Source organism: Thermobia domestica, chromosome 1 (assembly GCF_964235325.1).
Source record: "Thermobia domestica chromosome 1, izTheDome1.hap1.1, whole genome shotgun sequence".
In the NCBI taxonomy this organism is placed as follows: Eukaryota; Metazoa; Arthropoda; class Insecta; order Zygentoma; family Lepismatidae; genus Thermobia; species Thermobia domestica.
In genome coordinates, this window is record NC_137454.1 from 397,539,498 (window position 1) to 397,558,200 (window position 18,703).

The following is an 18,703-nucleotide window of genomic DNA, read 5'->3' on the forward strand; positions in this document are numbered from 1 at the left end:
AAAACCAATATTTTTATTTTTTGACATTTTGTGAACAACTATATTTTGTAAATAACAAGAACTATTTTCATATTTTGTATCATGTATTTATTCTACCTGCATGTTCATTATGCTCTTATTTTTCCAACTATTATTGTTGTTATGTTTATGATTTTTTTAAAGTTTATAACATACACTGTATGTTTTTACATTATCTTTTTTTTAACTAATATTTTATCTATTTCATCTATATTTTGTACGATCAGTTATATGCAGGAATTGCGTAGGTCCATGAAAACTTGGCCCAGGACCCACCGTGACCCATCACCCACTAAAACACATTGTCATCAACTCTGACCCACGATCGACTTTCTCCTCTCCACTGATTAAAGAGTTTTTTACACTTATAATAAAACAAGACTGTGAAATTATCACTAATCGGAGACTGTGAAATTATCACTACAGTCAATCGCTCAAGCACCGCTCTGTTACAATACTGGTAGATCTGACCTTTACGATATAAAATGGTAAAGTGTTTGTCATGGACCATATTACGATGAATTTCAACTTAATTATCATATATAATTATTTCACTGTTGAATTACACACATATTCCAGTGGAAAATAGGGTGAAATTTGAGTTTCAAATCAAGGTAAAGTAGTCGACCGTAAGGAAAAAAAAAAAAAAAAAAAAGAACCTTGTGAAATTCAACTGTCTCGAAAGCCAAGTAGTAAGTCATATTGCTATTATTACAATTACAAATATCAATATCCTAAAGTGACTTAAGTTCTTTTTTCACTTACTATTATATATACTCATCTAAGGTAAGAAACAGAAACAAATGGAAAAGAAAGAAAAATGGAAGCCTTGAAAGTAAAACGTACACAAATTTGTATCAGTGTTTAAAAGATGCTGTCTACAATGCACTGAGCAGAATGAGTCGGTGGGTTGTATTGGGTCACGTCCTGTTGACCCATCATCCACAGACACTCACAAATCTTGACCCACGACCCACTTCATCTCTGTTTTTATACTCTAGCCAGTGGCGGCTAATGTTAGTGTTGCAGCGTTGCGCAACGACCAAAGTATTTCAAGAAAAAAATATTATTAGCAATAGTAGTAAAGAACAGAAAAAATACTTTCTAATACTCCCATATATACTTGAAATAACATATTTTTTTTACTTCTGTAACTGTCCGTTTCATTAATCCGTTTTAAAAAGCGAAAAATAATCCGTCACAGAGTCTCTAATTTATATTGTGTTGCAGCGAGCATACAACGACCAGATTCCTTCAGCGCGGGAATTGGAGCAAATGTTAAGTCTCCTTTCCCCTATCTCAGAAGTTAAAGGGTCTGGTCGTTGCAGTGCTTCTGCAACACAGCGCGGTTTCCAGTGAATGAGAAGGTTTTCCGCGCTAAATAAGCTTTCTGAATTTTATTTCACTAGCAATTAACAAATGGAATTTGTTTTTATGCATTCATATTTTTAAATTACGGTACTAATACTGAAGCAAATCAATATAATGACAATTAAAAAAATAATAGCAGAATTACAAAATAAGAAAGAAAATATGTAGTAGAGCAGAAATCAAATGAAAGTAGATCCGCATTTACAAGTTAATTCTTAGCTTATATAGATAATGAAGGTTTCTTCTACAGTAATTTGTGAACCAAATATTAATAAGTCAATATGCAGAACCCCCTCCCTCTGTGGATAGTATTTTAGTATATACATATTTCTTTTATAAAATAAATATATTTTATACTCTTGATAAAACTGTATGGTGGGGAACGTCACATTGAATTTGGGACTACTTAGCAATGCTCAGAGGCATAGCCACGAGGGGGATTCACCGGGTCCGGACCTCCCAAAAATTTCAAAACTTGACTAACATTTGTAGACTTTCTTAACGAACTATACTTGTTTAACAGAGAAATGATTGATGTAAGCTAAATATTTTATTTTACGCCTCATCATGTACTCTTTCTTTCTTATAGAAATAATCGTTCTATCATTTTTTTCTAAAAAATATAGGTCACAGTAATTAAGAATTAATTATCTTTTCGGGTACAGTAAAAGACAGGTTCGTTATTACGTAGACGTATTGGACCTTCCTCAAATACTTTGGACCCCTTCCAGCTAACATGTTGTTCCTATATCTGGCGGGTTTCAAGGTTGCTTTCCAGAACGCTGATAAACATTGTTTCGCCTCATGTGGAAGTATATTGTGTTCATCGTGCATTGCGTAACAACCAAGACGGATGATTTGGAATGTAGTTCTTTTTTTTTTACGCACAAGTGTGTGTGTGTGTGTGTGTGTTGATATATGAATAGGGTTGCCAACTCTGTAAAATAAAAAGAACCGACCCTTCCTCAAAATTGTCTGTGATATAGGTCTCAGCGTGAAGTATCTCTGTTCGGACCTATCCATGGGAAGGAAATTTACTATCGTGAACGAAAGTGCATTAACACATATATTCTGTATGTCCATAGAACATTCACTAATAACCTTAATAGATACATTGTGCTATAAATGAGAAACTGAAATTGATCAATCGGCATTGATCAATTTATTGTATTTACCAGTAACTACCATTCCTTTAAAATTATCGAAACAGATGAACAAAAGTATAATAATCTTTACGTGACAATTTTGGATTTGGAAAATGAAATTCACTCTTTAAACATATAGTTTCTACTTCAACTATAGGAAATCGCTTTAAGAAGTCCTTTTCCACTCTTAATAAATGTATAAAATTCCTTGAAAGTAAATTTCACATTTTCCCTGATACAGTCCCTGTCATCTCTCTAAAATTTTCTAAACAGGTGAACAAAATATATTAATCGTTGATACATGGTGAAAGGTAACAGTTTTGAGTTTACAGAATGACAGCTACTTTTCAATATCTATACTTCGAACTAGATACAAATTTGAAAAAAAAAAAAACGGTTATAAAGGGGCTGGTGAGAAGTTTGTACCCGTCACCGGCTTTAATCAAAATAACATCAATTTTTCCGGTCAGGCCAATGAAAAGCCGGCCAGTTTACAGCCCTGTGTATGAATATGTGACATTCGCACTTCATATACTAATATCTGTTTTGTATCAGCTGTTTTGGTTATTAGTTATTAGATTTAATTTTATTGTGTGTGCTTTAATTCTGTACATAACCTACAAATTCTGAACGAATTGCATATCATGACTTCTGCAAATAACTTACAAAAAAAATTCTCCAGCTTTCAACTGAGGAAAAACTTACAATTAAGGCTTAGACAAACCAAGCAAAGTGCAATTCAGGAGAATGTTCAAAAAAAAAAAAAGGTTTAAGTTTACAGGACACCTTATGGCAGTAATGTTGTATGCACTAGGTACATTTCCACAATTTATTTGAAATTTTCCTAGATAAATTGTGAATAAAGCGTGTTCAATGTATATTTTTTTTATAACATTAATCTCTGCTACGAACTCTCTTCAGTCTACACTGAAGAGGAATTCGGAACACTGTCAGGGACTGAGTTTGCTAGAATGAATTGTTCTAGAAAAAATATTTAGTGAATCTACAAAGCTTCTGCAATTAATATTAACTGTACTTATGGCGTCAGTAAAAGAAGAAAAGTTCTTTTTCACATCAAAAAGAATTGACACTTTCAAGAAATTGAATGTCCCAAGAAAGGTTATCACCATTGGTTATGCTTTCCATCGAAAAAGACCTGACAATAAGAATATTAGAGTTCAACCAGCATGTATTAGGCAGATTTGTTCCAATCAAAGAGAGAAGAATGAACTTACTAATTAAATAAGGTGATTAATCGGATTAAATGTTCTGCATTTAAAAAAAAAAAAAAAACAGAATTTTATTTAATTTAACATGTCACATAGCATTTGCATCTAAAGTTATGCTGATTAGTCAATGAGTCCACTTTATATATTCTGTCTCCGATCGTTCGTACTGCAACACCCGAAACCACAAACCATCATCCGCCACTGACTCTAGCATATTGGTATAGTTTATATGCATTCGTTCTATGCTTGTAAACAGTTTTTTTTGTTGTTGTTGTTGCTTTTTATCTTTAGGGCACTTATGGCTGTAAGTTGTTTGTTTCCCATAAACTTATTAAAATTATTATTATTATTATTATTATTATTATTATTATTATTATTATTATTATTATTAAACTTTCCCATTTTTCTGCCCTGCTTATTAAGTTTTCGTTCTTGGGCCCGGCTAAGAACGTTGCGTCTATAGGCCTACAGCTAGTGGTAAATCCAGCCCTGCATCAGTCATGATTCGAATCCCCGTTAACAGTAAGTCCCGTGTATCATAACCTTGCCGTTGATATAAGGGCGCTAAACACAAATAATAATAATAATAATAATAATAATAATAATAATAATAATAATAATAATAATAATAATGCAACAAAGACATAGCATCAAAATTAATATAAAAAGAAAACTGAATTTTATCGTTTACCAAGATTCCACTATCCAAATAATAATAATAATAATAATAATAATAATAATAATAATAATAATAATAATAATAATAATAATAATAATAGAAATTTTAGTACATAAACCAAGTTAAACATTTTGATATTGTCGGCAAAACCTGCTTCGATTCGAACTTAAAAATGTAACTTACAAAAAACATTATCAATGTAACACATACGAACCATTTATAACAATAGAACTACAAGATTTTGAAGCAATTTTGAGCTGCTTTTTGTTATCACTAAATCCTTGCACACGCGTACAAAATAGTATTTATGCCACACATGCAGAGTACAGTCACTTGTAAGTATATGAAGACGCTGGCTGGCATTGTGTATAATAAAACCTTTCTACGTCACTCCTCACGGCGAGAATTCAGTGACTCACGTTGAAAAAGCCTTGTTGTTTGAATACATGCACTTACACGTCGGCAATTGTTTTTATCTTCAGACCAACACAGACATGTTTTCCTTGCTTTGCTGTCATTGAATTATTTATAGAAAACGTAATATGCATAACACAACTGAACATATTATTTTTTTATGTAATATAAAGGTTTCCGTCCGTTTGGACAATACTAATTATAAAAGTGAAACATATCAGTGCGTGAGTCACATTATCCTAGAATGTTATACAATATTGCTTAACAGATTTGTAATGTTGATTATAAAAGGACAAGAGACAAAGTGCAAATCTCTCGGTCACACTAATTCCCAATAGTAAACCGACTCGGCTAATAGATGACGCTATGTGTGCTATCACTTGCGCTAAGAGATGACGCCAAATGTGTGCTATCACTTGTCTGACGCTAAGAGATGTCGCTATATGTGCGCTATCATTTGCGTGTCAGATGCTAAAAGATGTCGCTATATGTGCCATCACTTGCCTGTCTGGCGCTAATAGATGTCTTTATGTGCGCTACCACTTGCTTATCTAACGTTAACAGTTGTCCCTGTGTGGTATTACTTGCCTGTCTGAGGCTAATAGATGTCGTTATGCGCGCTATCACCTGTCTCTCTGACGCTAATAGAGGTCGGTATGCGCGCTATCACTTGCCTGTCTGACGCTAATATTTGACGCCATGTGCGTTATCACTTGTCTGTCTGACGCTAAAAGGCATCGCTTACGTGCGGGATTGTTGTGCATAAGAAATTCTTTGATGATTCCGTAAAAATGATTTTAACCTAAAATGTACAGGAGGTTTAGGTGCATCAACTGTATGCTTAATTAAAACTTCATAACTTCTTTGTTAATACTGTGTATGTTTATAAGTTTTGGCATCAAACTATGACTTAAACAGCTTCCTTGATATTTTATTAGATTCACATCTGGACAAACAAAAGTAAAGTACGTCATTCATTTCTGTTGCGTCAGAGCTGGCTAATGACTCATTACGAACTTAGTGCTATTAAAGTGGCGTTATAATCGAACTAGAATTCAAAATTATTTGACATCAACTTGTATCGGATTTTTAACAGCCAAATTACTGTTCGCAATTTTTGGGTTAATGGGTGCCCACCCGATACATTCAGTCTACTCGAGCGATTTTAAGCTTAGAATAATTAGAACCGACGGAAGTGGTATATCCGTTAGACCAGAGCGCAAAATTTCCGGTTGCCAGCTCGCCATTGGCGACTAGAGCTGGCGACCAGTGTTTAGTAGGAATGGTTTCTGCCTAAATTCACAGGGCTACGCAGTTTCTGTTTCGCACGAAAATAACTGTTACTGAGTGAGAAAAAACACGGAATGTGAAACAGATTTACAGTGAAAACTTCATTCGAGATTCCCAAATTTGCTTCATTTTGTGCAAATTTATCTGTGAGTACTACTTCATGTGAAAGAGACTTCAGCAGTCTCACATAAGTTAAGACTGCCTTACAGGAATTCACTGAAGACTGACACACTGGATGATTTGCTGACAACTTCCATCAATGGTCCTTCACTTAAAGACTTTGATCCGAAAACTGCAATCCATAACTGGTACTTCACGTCAGGCCCGTATCCAGGGGGGTCTAGGGGGTCGCCCCCCTAAATTTTTACTGGCCCCTCCTAAAATTTTCACGGTAGGCTTTACAAGTGAACTATAATATGATGATGAACTATAATGTGGTTGGATCGGGCCCCCTTCAAACTTTTGGGCTGGCTACGGGCCTGTTTCACGTTACATAAACGTGAAGGTAAGATATTTTTTTAAACATGTATACGAATTGTTCAATTCAAAACTGATTATACTGAATCTAATTGTCTGGTTTTGAAATTTTATGCCCTGATGTAATGTCTTTTTTTTTTTTTTTTTATCAAACCAAAAGCCGTGGGGGAGGGGCCTCGCATAATTTGTACGTGAAAGATAATGGCGACCATCAGTTTTGGATTGGCGAATGCGTCTGACTTTGAAATTTTGCGCCCTGCGTTAGACCTCATAGGTCGTTTCATTATGAATCTGCAAATAACAAATACAATATAATCTGTATTAAAATAATCACAGGAAACCGGAGGCGAGTTGTGAGAAGTCATATCAGTGAAAATTAAATTTATTGCTACAAGCTGAGCCGAATGTGAAAAGCAAATCAGTAAGACGTTAGAAAGCTTCAGAAAGAACTGTGAAGAATAGGGGATGAAAAATGTTAGAAAGACAAAAGCCATGGTGATTGGAACGAAGCGGTAGGTGTTAAATATAGAAGAAAGAGAAAATAAGAGAGGTGACTAGTTTCCGATACCTAGGTAGTATTACTAGTGATAATATGAAATGCGAATGTGAAATAAAAGCACGGATAGGAATAAGAAGGCGAAAGAAGCCTTTACACCGTGGCTATTCATAGCGTTCGCAAAGCGTTTTTCTTGCTCATGCGTACGCTTGGAATACGCTGACCATGTATTTAAATGTGGATGGCTAATCCCAATGCGCTGCAAACGCGAAAGCAATAAAAACGCGGAGAAAACGTCAGCTCGAGCGTATTTGATACTTTTCGGAACAATAGACCGCCTGCTGTTTAAAAGATGTCTAAAGGAAGGGAAAAAAGGAAAGACGTGTTGAAAAGCTAAAGGATTTTAACGAGAAACAGCTGCATGGAAGATGCTTTGTGCAAAGTATTGGAACTCTGCTATTATAGACCTGGACCTGGCAAAAAGACCTGAAAACCCTGACTGGCTCACAGTATGATTCATAACTCTGGCGAAAGTAAAATTACCGAGTAGCCACCTAGGTCGCGTTCGCTGCATGGGATAACGCATCAAAAATGCATTCTCAAATAGCCATACGCTTAGGAGGAAGAAAAGACTATTATGTGAGACCCTGAATAAAGAGCTGAGAAAAAGAACCATAAAGTGCTTCGCGTGGCGTATTGTATTGTATGGGGAAGAAATAGGAACACTACGGAAATATTATGAAAAACGACTGGAACCTTTCGAAATGTGGATGTGAAGAAGAATGGAGAGAATTAAGTGGGGTCAATAAATGAGAGGATGTTAGAAATGGTATATTATTAAGAAGAGGAAGAGAAACTGGTTGGGACATTAGTTGAGAAGAAACTGTATCATGGGGTACGTGTTAAAGGGTATGGTGGCAGGAAAGAGAGGGATGAGATGAAGGAGACTACAATTAATGAACCATATCAAAACAAAAGACTAGTATGAGAAGAGGAAGAGGTTAGAGGAAGACCGTGGAGCATAGAAACTTCTCAGATGCGGCAAATGACCTGCCAATAATGGCAGAATACCTATTGTGATGATTATGTACAAATAAGTTTTCTTCCATTATCGTGCAGCAATAAATTTGTAACTTCCCGCAGGAGCCGCCATTATACGAAAAAAAAAATATAATTATCTTTAATGACATTAGTTGTTGGGCCCAAACCTTCACCTCGTCATTGCCTCTACACTAGCAGCAGCACCTCTAGGCGCGAGATGAGAGGCAACGCAACTAGCGACAACTATTAGCGTAACTGGGAGTGAAGGTGTCTTGTGTTTATAATAAGAGTTTAGAGTACATACGTATTATCGCCTAAATATTTATGCAACCCGTAAGTATTAAATGATTTGATGCTTGCATATCAGCGCTACTTACAGATAGAAACGTTCCTGCTTTATAAATAGAATGTTACATTTAATAACAAGAGCAAAAGGGAAAATTAAACGCGGTCCAAGAAATTTCGAAAATGTTAAAAGGCATAAACGTACTAATGTGTGAACTTGTGATGCAAGGAACACTCGGTTTCGCAATGTGAAGACTACGATAGACTTACAAATTACATTAACACACACTTGTACTGTAAAACTCAAAAGCACTTGATGGATGCCCGTATTTAAGCACGAGTCACTGGTACCCGGGCACAGGGCGGCAAAAAAAATTGAAAAGGGCAGATACTAGTGTCAAATTCATAGTTTTTGGCGCTGCTAAGCAGATTAGTGTCTGTCCCGATGATAACACTGAAGCCCAAGTAGTGTTGTAAAAAAACGGTTTTTTTTCTGTGAAGTTTTTTTTTCAATAAAAAACATTGTTCTTTTTCATGTTTTTTTTCAAATGTCTGTTTTTTTTCTGGCAGCTATTATTTATTGATTTATGTTGAAGATTATTGAAATAATCAATAGAACTTGAGTTGAAGCCCTCGTAACTTACAAATCGTTTGTTTCCTTGTATTTATACGGGCAAACTCGTGTGATTATTCCTTTCGGACCCAGGTCATTTTTGGCGTTTTCCTACCTTGTCAGTTAGTGACTTATTGCTCAAAAACCATTTACCCTATTGATATGGTTAAGACCTTATTTTTTAGAGAAGGAATGTGGCTATTTTTTGGTGTACGTTACATTGCAGTGTTGCGAGCGGGTGGGAAATTACTGAGGGAAATGTAGGGGTGAAAATTTACAAAAAAAATCCCTAACCAAATTTCAAGACTTTTTGTATCTAGCACCACTGTTGCCATATGAGTCCAAGTCACCTAAAAAAATTCTTTGGTGCGTTGACAAGGTACAGTGAAAACCTGAAGTCGCTGGCTTCCATTCAAAGAGAGAAAGAAAAAATTCTCTGTTTCCATACACATGAAATTTTGACACTTTTTACTCCTCAGAAGCAAAAATCAACAGATATGCCGGGACTACAGCTTCTCTAATTATCATATTGAAACTTTTTATGCTGCGTTCTGTAGGCTAAAGAGAAGGCTTTCAGGTAGTGGTACATTTGTTCCAACGTAGCGAGCAAGAGGGAAATAATAGAGAGGAAAGGGAAATTTGCCGAATTTTTCACTTAAAATCGGTAATTAATTGCTTTGGCTGGAAACACTGCCATAAAACAGACGTAAACTATCTGAAAGTAAACCTTGGTACCATAAGAATATATCCTACAAATATCATGGCGATATCTAACAAAGTAAGCATGATTTTTTTTTTAAAAAAATCTCATTCTAACTCAGAAATGCACAATTTTCTTACCATTTACAGAACATGGTTTATTATAAGCCTCAACTGTACTTCCCCTAATATTCTATCGAAACTTTATATGGTGCGCTGTGTAGGCTAAGGACGAGGCTTTCAGACAGTAATACGTTTGTTCGAATGTAGCCAACAAGAGGGAAATAATAGAGACAAAAAGGGAATTTTTCCAAAATTTCCCCCTAAAATCGGAAATTAAAATTTTCTGTAGCTGGCAACAGTGCTAGCAGACACACACACAAACTATCTTAAAAGAAGCTTTGGTATCCCTATAGTATATCCTACAAGTACTGTGACGATATCTAATAAAGTAAGCAGGCCATTAAAAAATATTTCAGTCTACCTAAAAAATCACAGTTATCTTTCCACTTAGAGAACAAGGTCTACTGTAAACCTTAACTGTATTTCCCCTAACTATTCTATTGAAACTTTCTATAGTGCGTTGTGAAGGGCAAAGACAAGGCTTTCAGATACTGTTACTTTTGTTCCTATGTAGCCAACAAGAGGGATATACTAGACAAAACACGTCATTTCCCCCTAACATCTTGAATTAAAATTTTCCGTAGCTGGCAACACTGCTATCTTAAAATAAACACTGGTACATTACTAATATATCCTACAAGTATCATGGCGATATTTAAGAAACAGTGCTTCTAATTATAAAAAAATATATTTCGATAAACAGAAAAGTAAAGGAAAATCAAGAGTTAGAACCTAAATCCGAATTTTTCGTGCGTCCCCTAATTACCTCACTGTAACGATATGTACCCGAGTTTGTTCAGTAAGGACAAATGTTCGACTGGCGTAAGTTGACTTGCATTCGGACGTATAGGTACGGTTTCTAACAAAAACTTCGATTTTTGGCCCAAATTTAAGGAGATTTTAATTTCCGTAGTTGGCAACACTGCGCGCAAGCCCGTCCAATTGATATCAACAATTAGGTATCCATCCGATGTATCTACCTGACAAGTCTTAAGGAGGTCTCTCTACAACGAATGAAGCTATAGGGGAAAAGTAATAAAGAAAATTCGAAAATACTCGAATTTTTGACTGGGGTGAAATTTGAGAAGGAAATTCGACACACAGAAGAAAAAGAAACTAAAATGATAAACTATGGACCAACCATATTTGGAAAAATAATATATACCGATATCTTAATTAGTGACCATGCAGGAGCGGATTTAAAAAGTGACACACCCGTATGTGCCACTTTGGCCACCTGGGTCCGAAAGGGTTACGAGTGTACATTTAATTCCTTTTGTTTTGACTACTAACTTGTTTTGTAGGAATTATAGTATATCGTTGTTGTAAACAATCACAATCTCTCCTTTTTTCATCTTAGTTCTAATAGTGATGCTGAGAAATGCAGGGTGTTTCGAAATGAATATCGGGGAATTAAGTCTTCGTAGTACTTATTACATTTTGCGCACAATTATAAACAATACATCAAATAAAACAACACCTCAAACAGTTTTTGCTTCAAGTGTTCGATGTGAGCTTCATTCGTCACATGGCACACATTGAGTCAATAGGTGAGAAAGGCCCATAAACTTTCCGCCATATGGCACAAAACATTCAATTCACACAGACGGTTGCACTGTAAATACAGATTCACTGCAAAATTAAAACACACAAAGCTTTCTGGTCTCTAGTCTCCATCTTTGCTACTTGCTCTTTCTAACGGCAGACAGAGGAAACAATGCATGGTATGCGTGTGTACAAAACTGTTTGAGTTGCTCTTTCATTTGATAATACTTATAATTGTAAGTTAATTATAATGGATACTACAAAGTTTCAAACCCTAATATTAATTTTGAAACACCCTGCATTACTTCAAATTATGTCATCCTATATTCATGACTTGTATGTACACTCATGTCCAAAATTATTGTCGAATGTCTATAAATATGTTGTTGTAGGAATATAATTTGATAACGAATCCGCCCGGTATTTCTTAAAATGTTAGTATGTGTATAATCGGCAAAAGACATGTATGTGGAAAATTTCATGTCAAAACAGCAGTAAATAAGAACAATAAAACGAAAATAAAACTTTCTTGTCCATTTAGCAACATTTTCTTTTACTCTTTCTCATTTTCGTATTTATAATTCTTTTCCTTTGAAATTTACCACAAATATACAATTTCCGATTATACACACAGCATCAGTAGGCCTATTAAAAGTACCCTGCAAAATCATTATCAAATTATATTCTTACAAGAAGACAGTTATAGGTATGCGACAATCATTTTGGACATGAGTGTACATATCATCAGGGCCGGATATGGGCAATTTGTCGCCCTTTGCCGCCTCCCTCTTTCTCCAGAAAGAACAAATCTTAAAAGTCACGATTTTAAGTATGCTACTCCAGCATGAACAACGAAGGGGAGGGTAACTACACTCGCACTCAAAAAGGCTTAAATACTTACTATACATATTAAATACAATATTGTTGTGTCTGTTTTTTTCTTTAAATATTAATCTATTATGTTAGTGAAAGATAAAGCAAATACATCTGAAAGATGGTAATCCTCTTTATAGAATTCAATATCGAGTTTCAATCTCAACATATCAGTTTGCAATTATAGTGCAACTAGCTCTTTTACCTTTATTTCTTGATTTTCCTTCTACATCTGTTATTTTTTTTAAAGTGTTTCCACCTTCAATGATAACGATCTTATTTGCGACAAAGACAAGAGAAGCTTTCATATCAGAACTCTGATAACTAACCAAAGGGGACAGCCATTCGAGAATTGAGTTCTTGTACAGTATTTCACAACAATCAAGCAATTTATTCTGGGATTTATTTTACCATTTGCTTTAGCACTGACCATGTGACTTAAACTAATGCGACCTAAACATAATTTATGAATGTAGTATTCAAATAGAAGGTCAGCTTAGTAAATTTAACTACCATGATCATGAAGTCTGTTTCCAACAAGAAATATTTATTTTAAATAAAATACTTATGACAGATATTGCAGCCCCGTACAAATGCGCGGGTTGCACATATGGTAGAACCAGCAATGCATATCATATATCTAGTCGACAAATTATTTATATATGATATTCAGAAAAATATTAGTAGGCAAATTAGTATTAGTTTTTACCTTTAGACAAGTTATTTGCATTTTATACTGTTCGTGATATTATTTTCGTACTTATTAAAGGCCTACTTTCACGAAAAAAACAAACGGTCATTTATACTTTTATTTCTTCGTTGATCTTGGTGAAACAGTACAGAAACCCGGATTATTAGTAGGTACGCTACTCATATAAATTGTAAAATATTTATACCGTATCAGTATCTAGTGTTTAATTTATGTTGTATTTTATGGTAATTACACCTACATAAAAATACTTCAGACTTAAATGACGTAAGATACATTACAAATGACCATTTGAAAAAAAACGAAATTTAGAAAAAAAACGAGAGGCAATGTTTTTTTTTCTAAAAAAAACGTACATTTCTGAAAAAATACGAACGTTTTTTTTTTCTATTTACAACACTAAGCCCAAGTGTAGTCAAAAAAAGTGCATGTGAGCTGGCCAGGATTATCGGTTGTTGCTATTGCATTAAAAATAGTTTAAGTTCGATAATATCAGTACTTTACAAAAAAAAATTATTTAGTAGCAACATGGTCACTACTAAGCAGAGGTGGCAAGGGTTCGAGTAGGTGAGTCGGTTCTCCCTACAACTCCGTCACTGCAAACAACCCCTTGTGTGGTGAACTTTTAATGGTTTTGCATTTGTACAAACAGTGTAACAGTGTACAAACAGTGTAACACAGTGCTATTCAAACTTTTTTTTCTCGCGTACCCCTAGACACACTTCGCTATCCAATTGTGTACCCCTGAAGTTGTTTTTTTTAAAAATCGAAATTAACTTATTAAACGTAATATATGTTCTGTTGATTAAAAAGGGGACAATGGAGACACAATCAAAGAATCAGTGTGTGAATCAAAATGCTATTTACAGGGGGAATAAAATGCACATCCGAAAAATTAACATGGAAAATTTGAAAACATGGGAGACACTCAGTTCTAATGAGGGGGGATTTTCCCCTCATTCTCCCTGATAAATCGCTCACTGAGGATAATGTTAAAACTTCAAAAAATCAAACATAGTAACTTTAGAATTAACCCGTTAATGAGATTACTGAACTCGTTTCCAAGACGCCAACTCCTCGATTCTTGGTCGAATATTGGAAATATATTTATTTTAGGATTACATACCCCCAGAAACATCTTTGCGTACCCCTAGGGGTACGCGTACCACCGATTGAATAGCATTGATGTAACACAAAGATAGAAATCTTCTACGTATTTTCACTAAAAATGATTTACGTTGCAGTAATTATTGGACCAGCACAGTGCCGTGCCGTGGAAAATCAGCGCCCGGGGCGAGAGTATACGACGGCGCCCCCACACATATATTCCAAGTAATTTTTCCTTTCTTTTGCCCCTTTTTCTCCCAATTTTTTCGCCCCCTTACTTCGGCGCCCGGGGCTATCGCCATCCCCCATGGCACGGCCCTGGACCAGCATTCCTCTTGCAATACGAAAAGTAGCTAGGCTCGTATCCAGGAGGGGGGTGACCATTCTAAATTTTTACTGGTTCCCTAAAATTTTCACGGAGGCTTGCAAATTAACTATAATATGGTATAATCGCCCCCCCCTACATTTTTAGGCTGGCTACGGGCCTCAGAGTAGCCACTACTGCAAATTACCTTTATCAATCTAACTGGCGACTATTTCTAAACTTTTCTCGAGTTGAGTAACAGCGTAATGAAGGCTTCTATTATATACTTTGCCATACTACATAATTCGCGGAATCGCATTAAAATATCAGTTTTTTATTATTATTATTATATGTTCAAAAAAAAAAAAAACAAGTGGTATTTATTCTTCGCAGTGAATATTTAAACATTTGAAGATTCATGAACATTTGACTATCTACAGGGACAATGGTTAGACGTTCGGGAGGAGATGACTGCCAGCCATCTAAATGCCTCATTTCTCTGCACACCTACTATAGGAGTGATTCAAGTTTTCTTCACGAGATGGCAGGAGCGTGTCTTTCAATTTCAGTTCTTACTTGACAGTTAAGAAACATTACTTTAGTGACACGACCGTTCGATGTCGCTCGTGCATCAAGTCGAATAAGTAAGCAGATAGGGTTGTATAACTCTTCAAACAATAACCAGGGCCATAACTTTCAGGGGCAGAGGAGGATAGCAACTGGTAACTGCACTCTCATTTAACCTCCTCGACGTTTGAAGAGATTTCACTTTAAGATAACTTTCTTATTCCATATATGATATGATATGAATATCAATGTAACGGTAATTGAAGCATGGTAGAATAGGTTCACTACATTTTAAAAAGTCTTAAATAAAACAAACACATGATTTGGGCCATTTCAGCAAATATCAACTATTTGAGTCTCTAGAAATAATATGCATTTCTTAAAATAAGGCTTTAAGTTGTGTCGAATATAGTTCCCTCGATTTCATTAGTAAAACATGGAATGGGCCTACCACATTATCTCCAAAAGAACTGAAAATAATTTAAGGTACTGCTCCTAGCCCATCATCTCATCAAAATATACGTATTTCCCTAAGATCGAGTAGAAATACAATCCGTGACCTTTTTCAGTATCAGTTTGCGTCAAAGCAACGTAAAATTTGCATTGTAGTTTGGGATAGTCGGCATAACTAATTATTGGATTATTCGCATTACTCTGGGATGTGCAAATTTTGCGAAGACTCTTACATAAAGAGGCTCTGGGTACTACTTCAACCGGGATTAAATGAATTATAAAAGTTTACCTACTCATATTTATTAAACTTTATTCCTTTCTAAATTTCCTCACAGAAATTAGGTACGATTTTTTAGAATCTCTGTGTATCCTTTCTAGTACTCTACTTGAGAGATAGGAGAGAACTTACTGGATATAGTCCAGGACCGTCGAATGCTTCGTTTGACAACATCTGCTGGAGGCACATAGACACGGTTGTCTCTTCGCTTGCTTGGTCGACGTACAAACTCGTTCATCCACTCGCCTGTCGCTGCCTGGATTTCCCTACAAACAAAACAAACAAATATTTGTTAGTACTCACATCTATATAGAAAGTAATCTACTTTTTAAATTTATTTTTGTCTTCAAAACATTGAAAAATTCAAAGAATAATATTGCAAATAGCTGAAATTGACGGCAAAAGTAATAAACTTAGTGTGCATTATACTGGGAACCAGTGGCAGGCTCAGATGTTTGGGGGGGCATGAATACGTTAAGGGGCAAGTCATCAAAAATTATCTTACAAATACCTAAATTGTGTTTTTCGTATTGAGGTTTGGAGGGGCCACGAAAAGTTTAGGTAGGCCAGGCCCCCCTAGCCCCCTCTAGTTGCGGTCCTGTCCAGTGACATATGTAATTGGGGTCGGGATTTTAACCCGCCCTGAGCAAGAGATAGAAAAATAAACGTTTACTACATTAGTATATAGTCTATATACAAATTACGCTTGTCGTAAGAGGAAACGAAGTGGAGTGAGCATATTGACAGAATGCTGCTTACGCCACTGATGGGATCAGTTTAACTCTTGGCTCCTTACCATCAATCGAGTACATAAGAGAATTCATTATCATTACGGTTCTGATGTTGTAGAGTGGCTTGTAAACAAAGAGCACGAACATGACCCATTTTTATTATTTTACCATTCTTGTATCTTGTGTTATGATGCACTCATTCCACTGAACCTCCGAAAACACTCAGCGAAACGGCTACACAAACACCCAGAAATTTTGACAATACAGGAATGTTTCTCCGTGTCGAGGCCTATTCCAGTAGCTTATTGCTTACAACTGACTGCGAATTTTGTGAAGGATTCCCCCGATGTAATGGTAAACAAGTTCCAAAATATTTCTTCCCGGAGAACGAATCCCTCACTAGAGTCAAAGATTCAAATCTCTGGAAGGATCGGATAGACTTCCACGGTACTGGAACTCATTATATCAGCGTAGTTGAGGAATCGATTCTGGTAGGAGTCAAAGAATCGAATATCTGAAAGTATCGGATAGACTTGAACAGTACTGGAACGGATTTAATCAGTATAATTGACGAATCGATTCTGATTGGAGTCAAAGAATCGAATCGTTGGAAAGATAGGATATCTTCAACGGTACTGGAGCTGATAAAATCAGCATAGATGACGAATCGATTCTGGCTGGAGTCAAAGAATCGAATTTCTGGAAGGATCAGATAGACTTCAATGGTACTGAAAGCATTAAATCAGGATAGGTGACGAATCAATTCTGGTTGACGAAATATCAGTTCCATTAACTCTATGGATACTGTATTCAAGAACATTTTTGTTAGTTAATAGGTTGAGATGGAAGAAACATTCTAAATTTATTCGAAACCAAACTCCCTAATACGAAGTACCGAACAGCTTGTAAGACATTCCCAAGTTAAATACAACTTTTTTTTTTTTTTTTTTTTTTTTAAGATCAAGAAGAGAGAAATTACAAGTGAATAGATCGATTTGTCAATTTTTAACACGATTGTCACGATTATTATAATTCATTTTATTCAGTTTCACGTTGCATTATTATACACCAAGAGTGCTGATAAGATCATGTTATGATGAAAATTTTTGGCTGAAATTTTAGAATTGTCGAGAAAAATAGTTAGGCAGTTTAAACCGTAAGCATCTAAAAATTTGTAATTTTGTAATAGCACAAAATAATTTAAGAGAAAAAAATAACCAATACGATACAGTGGGAGATTCTGGAGAATTCTGGGGCTCTGTTATGGAGAGGAAAGAAACATATACTCCTTATATACTTTGCCGAATAAAGGGAAAATCAAGACATGAATTGCCGAGGAGTCTGATTACTATAGTGCTGCCAAAGGCAAAAATGTGAACTAAAGCTCACACCCTCGACACGCCCACGCATTGAGCCAATAATTGCTCAGCAGTAGAATTCGTTCAGCCGATAGCAGTGCTTGGAACCGTAGGCTAGGTATCAAGTCAATGTGGTATATTTATAGTCACATGAATTCCTGGTGGATAATATTGTATTCGTGAGTTTTCTAGACGTTTTCCCGTTCTCTCCCACATTTTAATTTCACCAACAATTTTATAATCATTCACTTTAATTAGCCTACACGGCAAGCGCGGGTTATAAAACTACAGATTTAATTTCCTTATTTTCTAAATTAAAGATATTGGAAGTTGTTAGTATTATCTTTACGAGTCCCTATCACTGCGAAATTAAAATACCGCAATTTTTACAGTAATTATGTGATATCTTCAAATAGATAAAATATAATTGAAAAGTGGATCAAAACCTCCCTAGACGATATTATTTTGCATGAGGTACCGTTATCACGAGTCATCTAGTAGCTTTCCGTTTGCAGTTATTTAGAAACGCGAAAATAAATGCCGATTTTCTAAATGGCTGGAAATCGAAAGCAGATAAATGAGTCATGCATGATAACGGTATCTCACACAGAATAATCTTGTCTAGGGAGGTCTTGTTCCACTTTTCGATTACCTTTTATCTATTTGAAGATATCACATAATTACTGTAAAATTAGCGGTGTTTTGATTTCACAGTGATAAGGCCTCTTAAGGGACTATTTTTGAGACGCTGACTGAACACATATCCGGAAATTGTTTCTCGACTCTCTTAGAGATTTTTGCTCACAGTCAGATCCGTGTCGACAGATAGATACGGACGTTCCACGGATACGGACGTGTCGACGGATACAGACGTTCCATAAAATTTTCCGCACAACCAT

At 35.6% G+C, this 18,703-nt stretch overlaps 1 protein-coding gene across 1 annotated transcript in view; it reads right to left on the reverse strand.

Moving 5' to 3' along the window:
- Nucleotides 1–18,703, reverse strand: part of LOC145682948 (uncharacterized) — a 666,209-nt gene that overhangs the window by 171,328 nt on the left and 476,178 nt on the right. Inside the window, exon 4 of the mRNA XM_081754309.1 lies at nucleotides 15,848–15,981. Within this exon, the coding sequence (XP_081610435.1) occupies nucleotides 15,848–15,981 (134 nt within the window). The remainder of the gene's footprint in view (nucleotides 1–15,847; nucleotides 15,982–18,703) is intronic.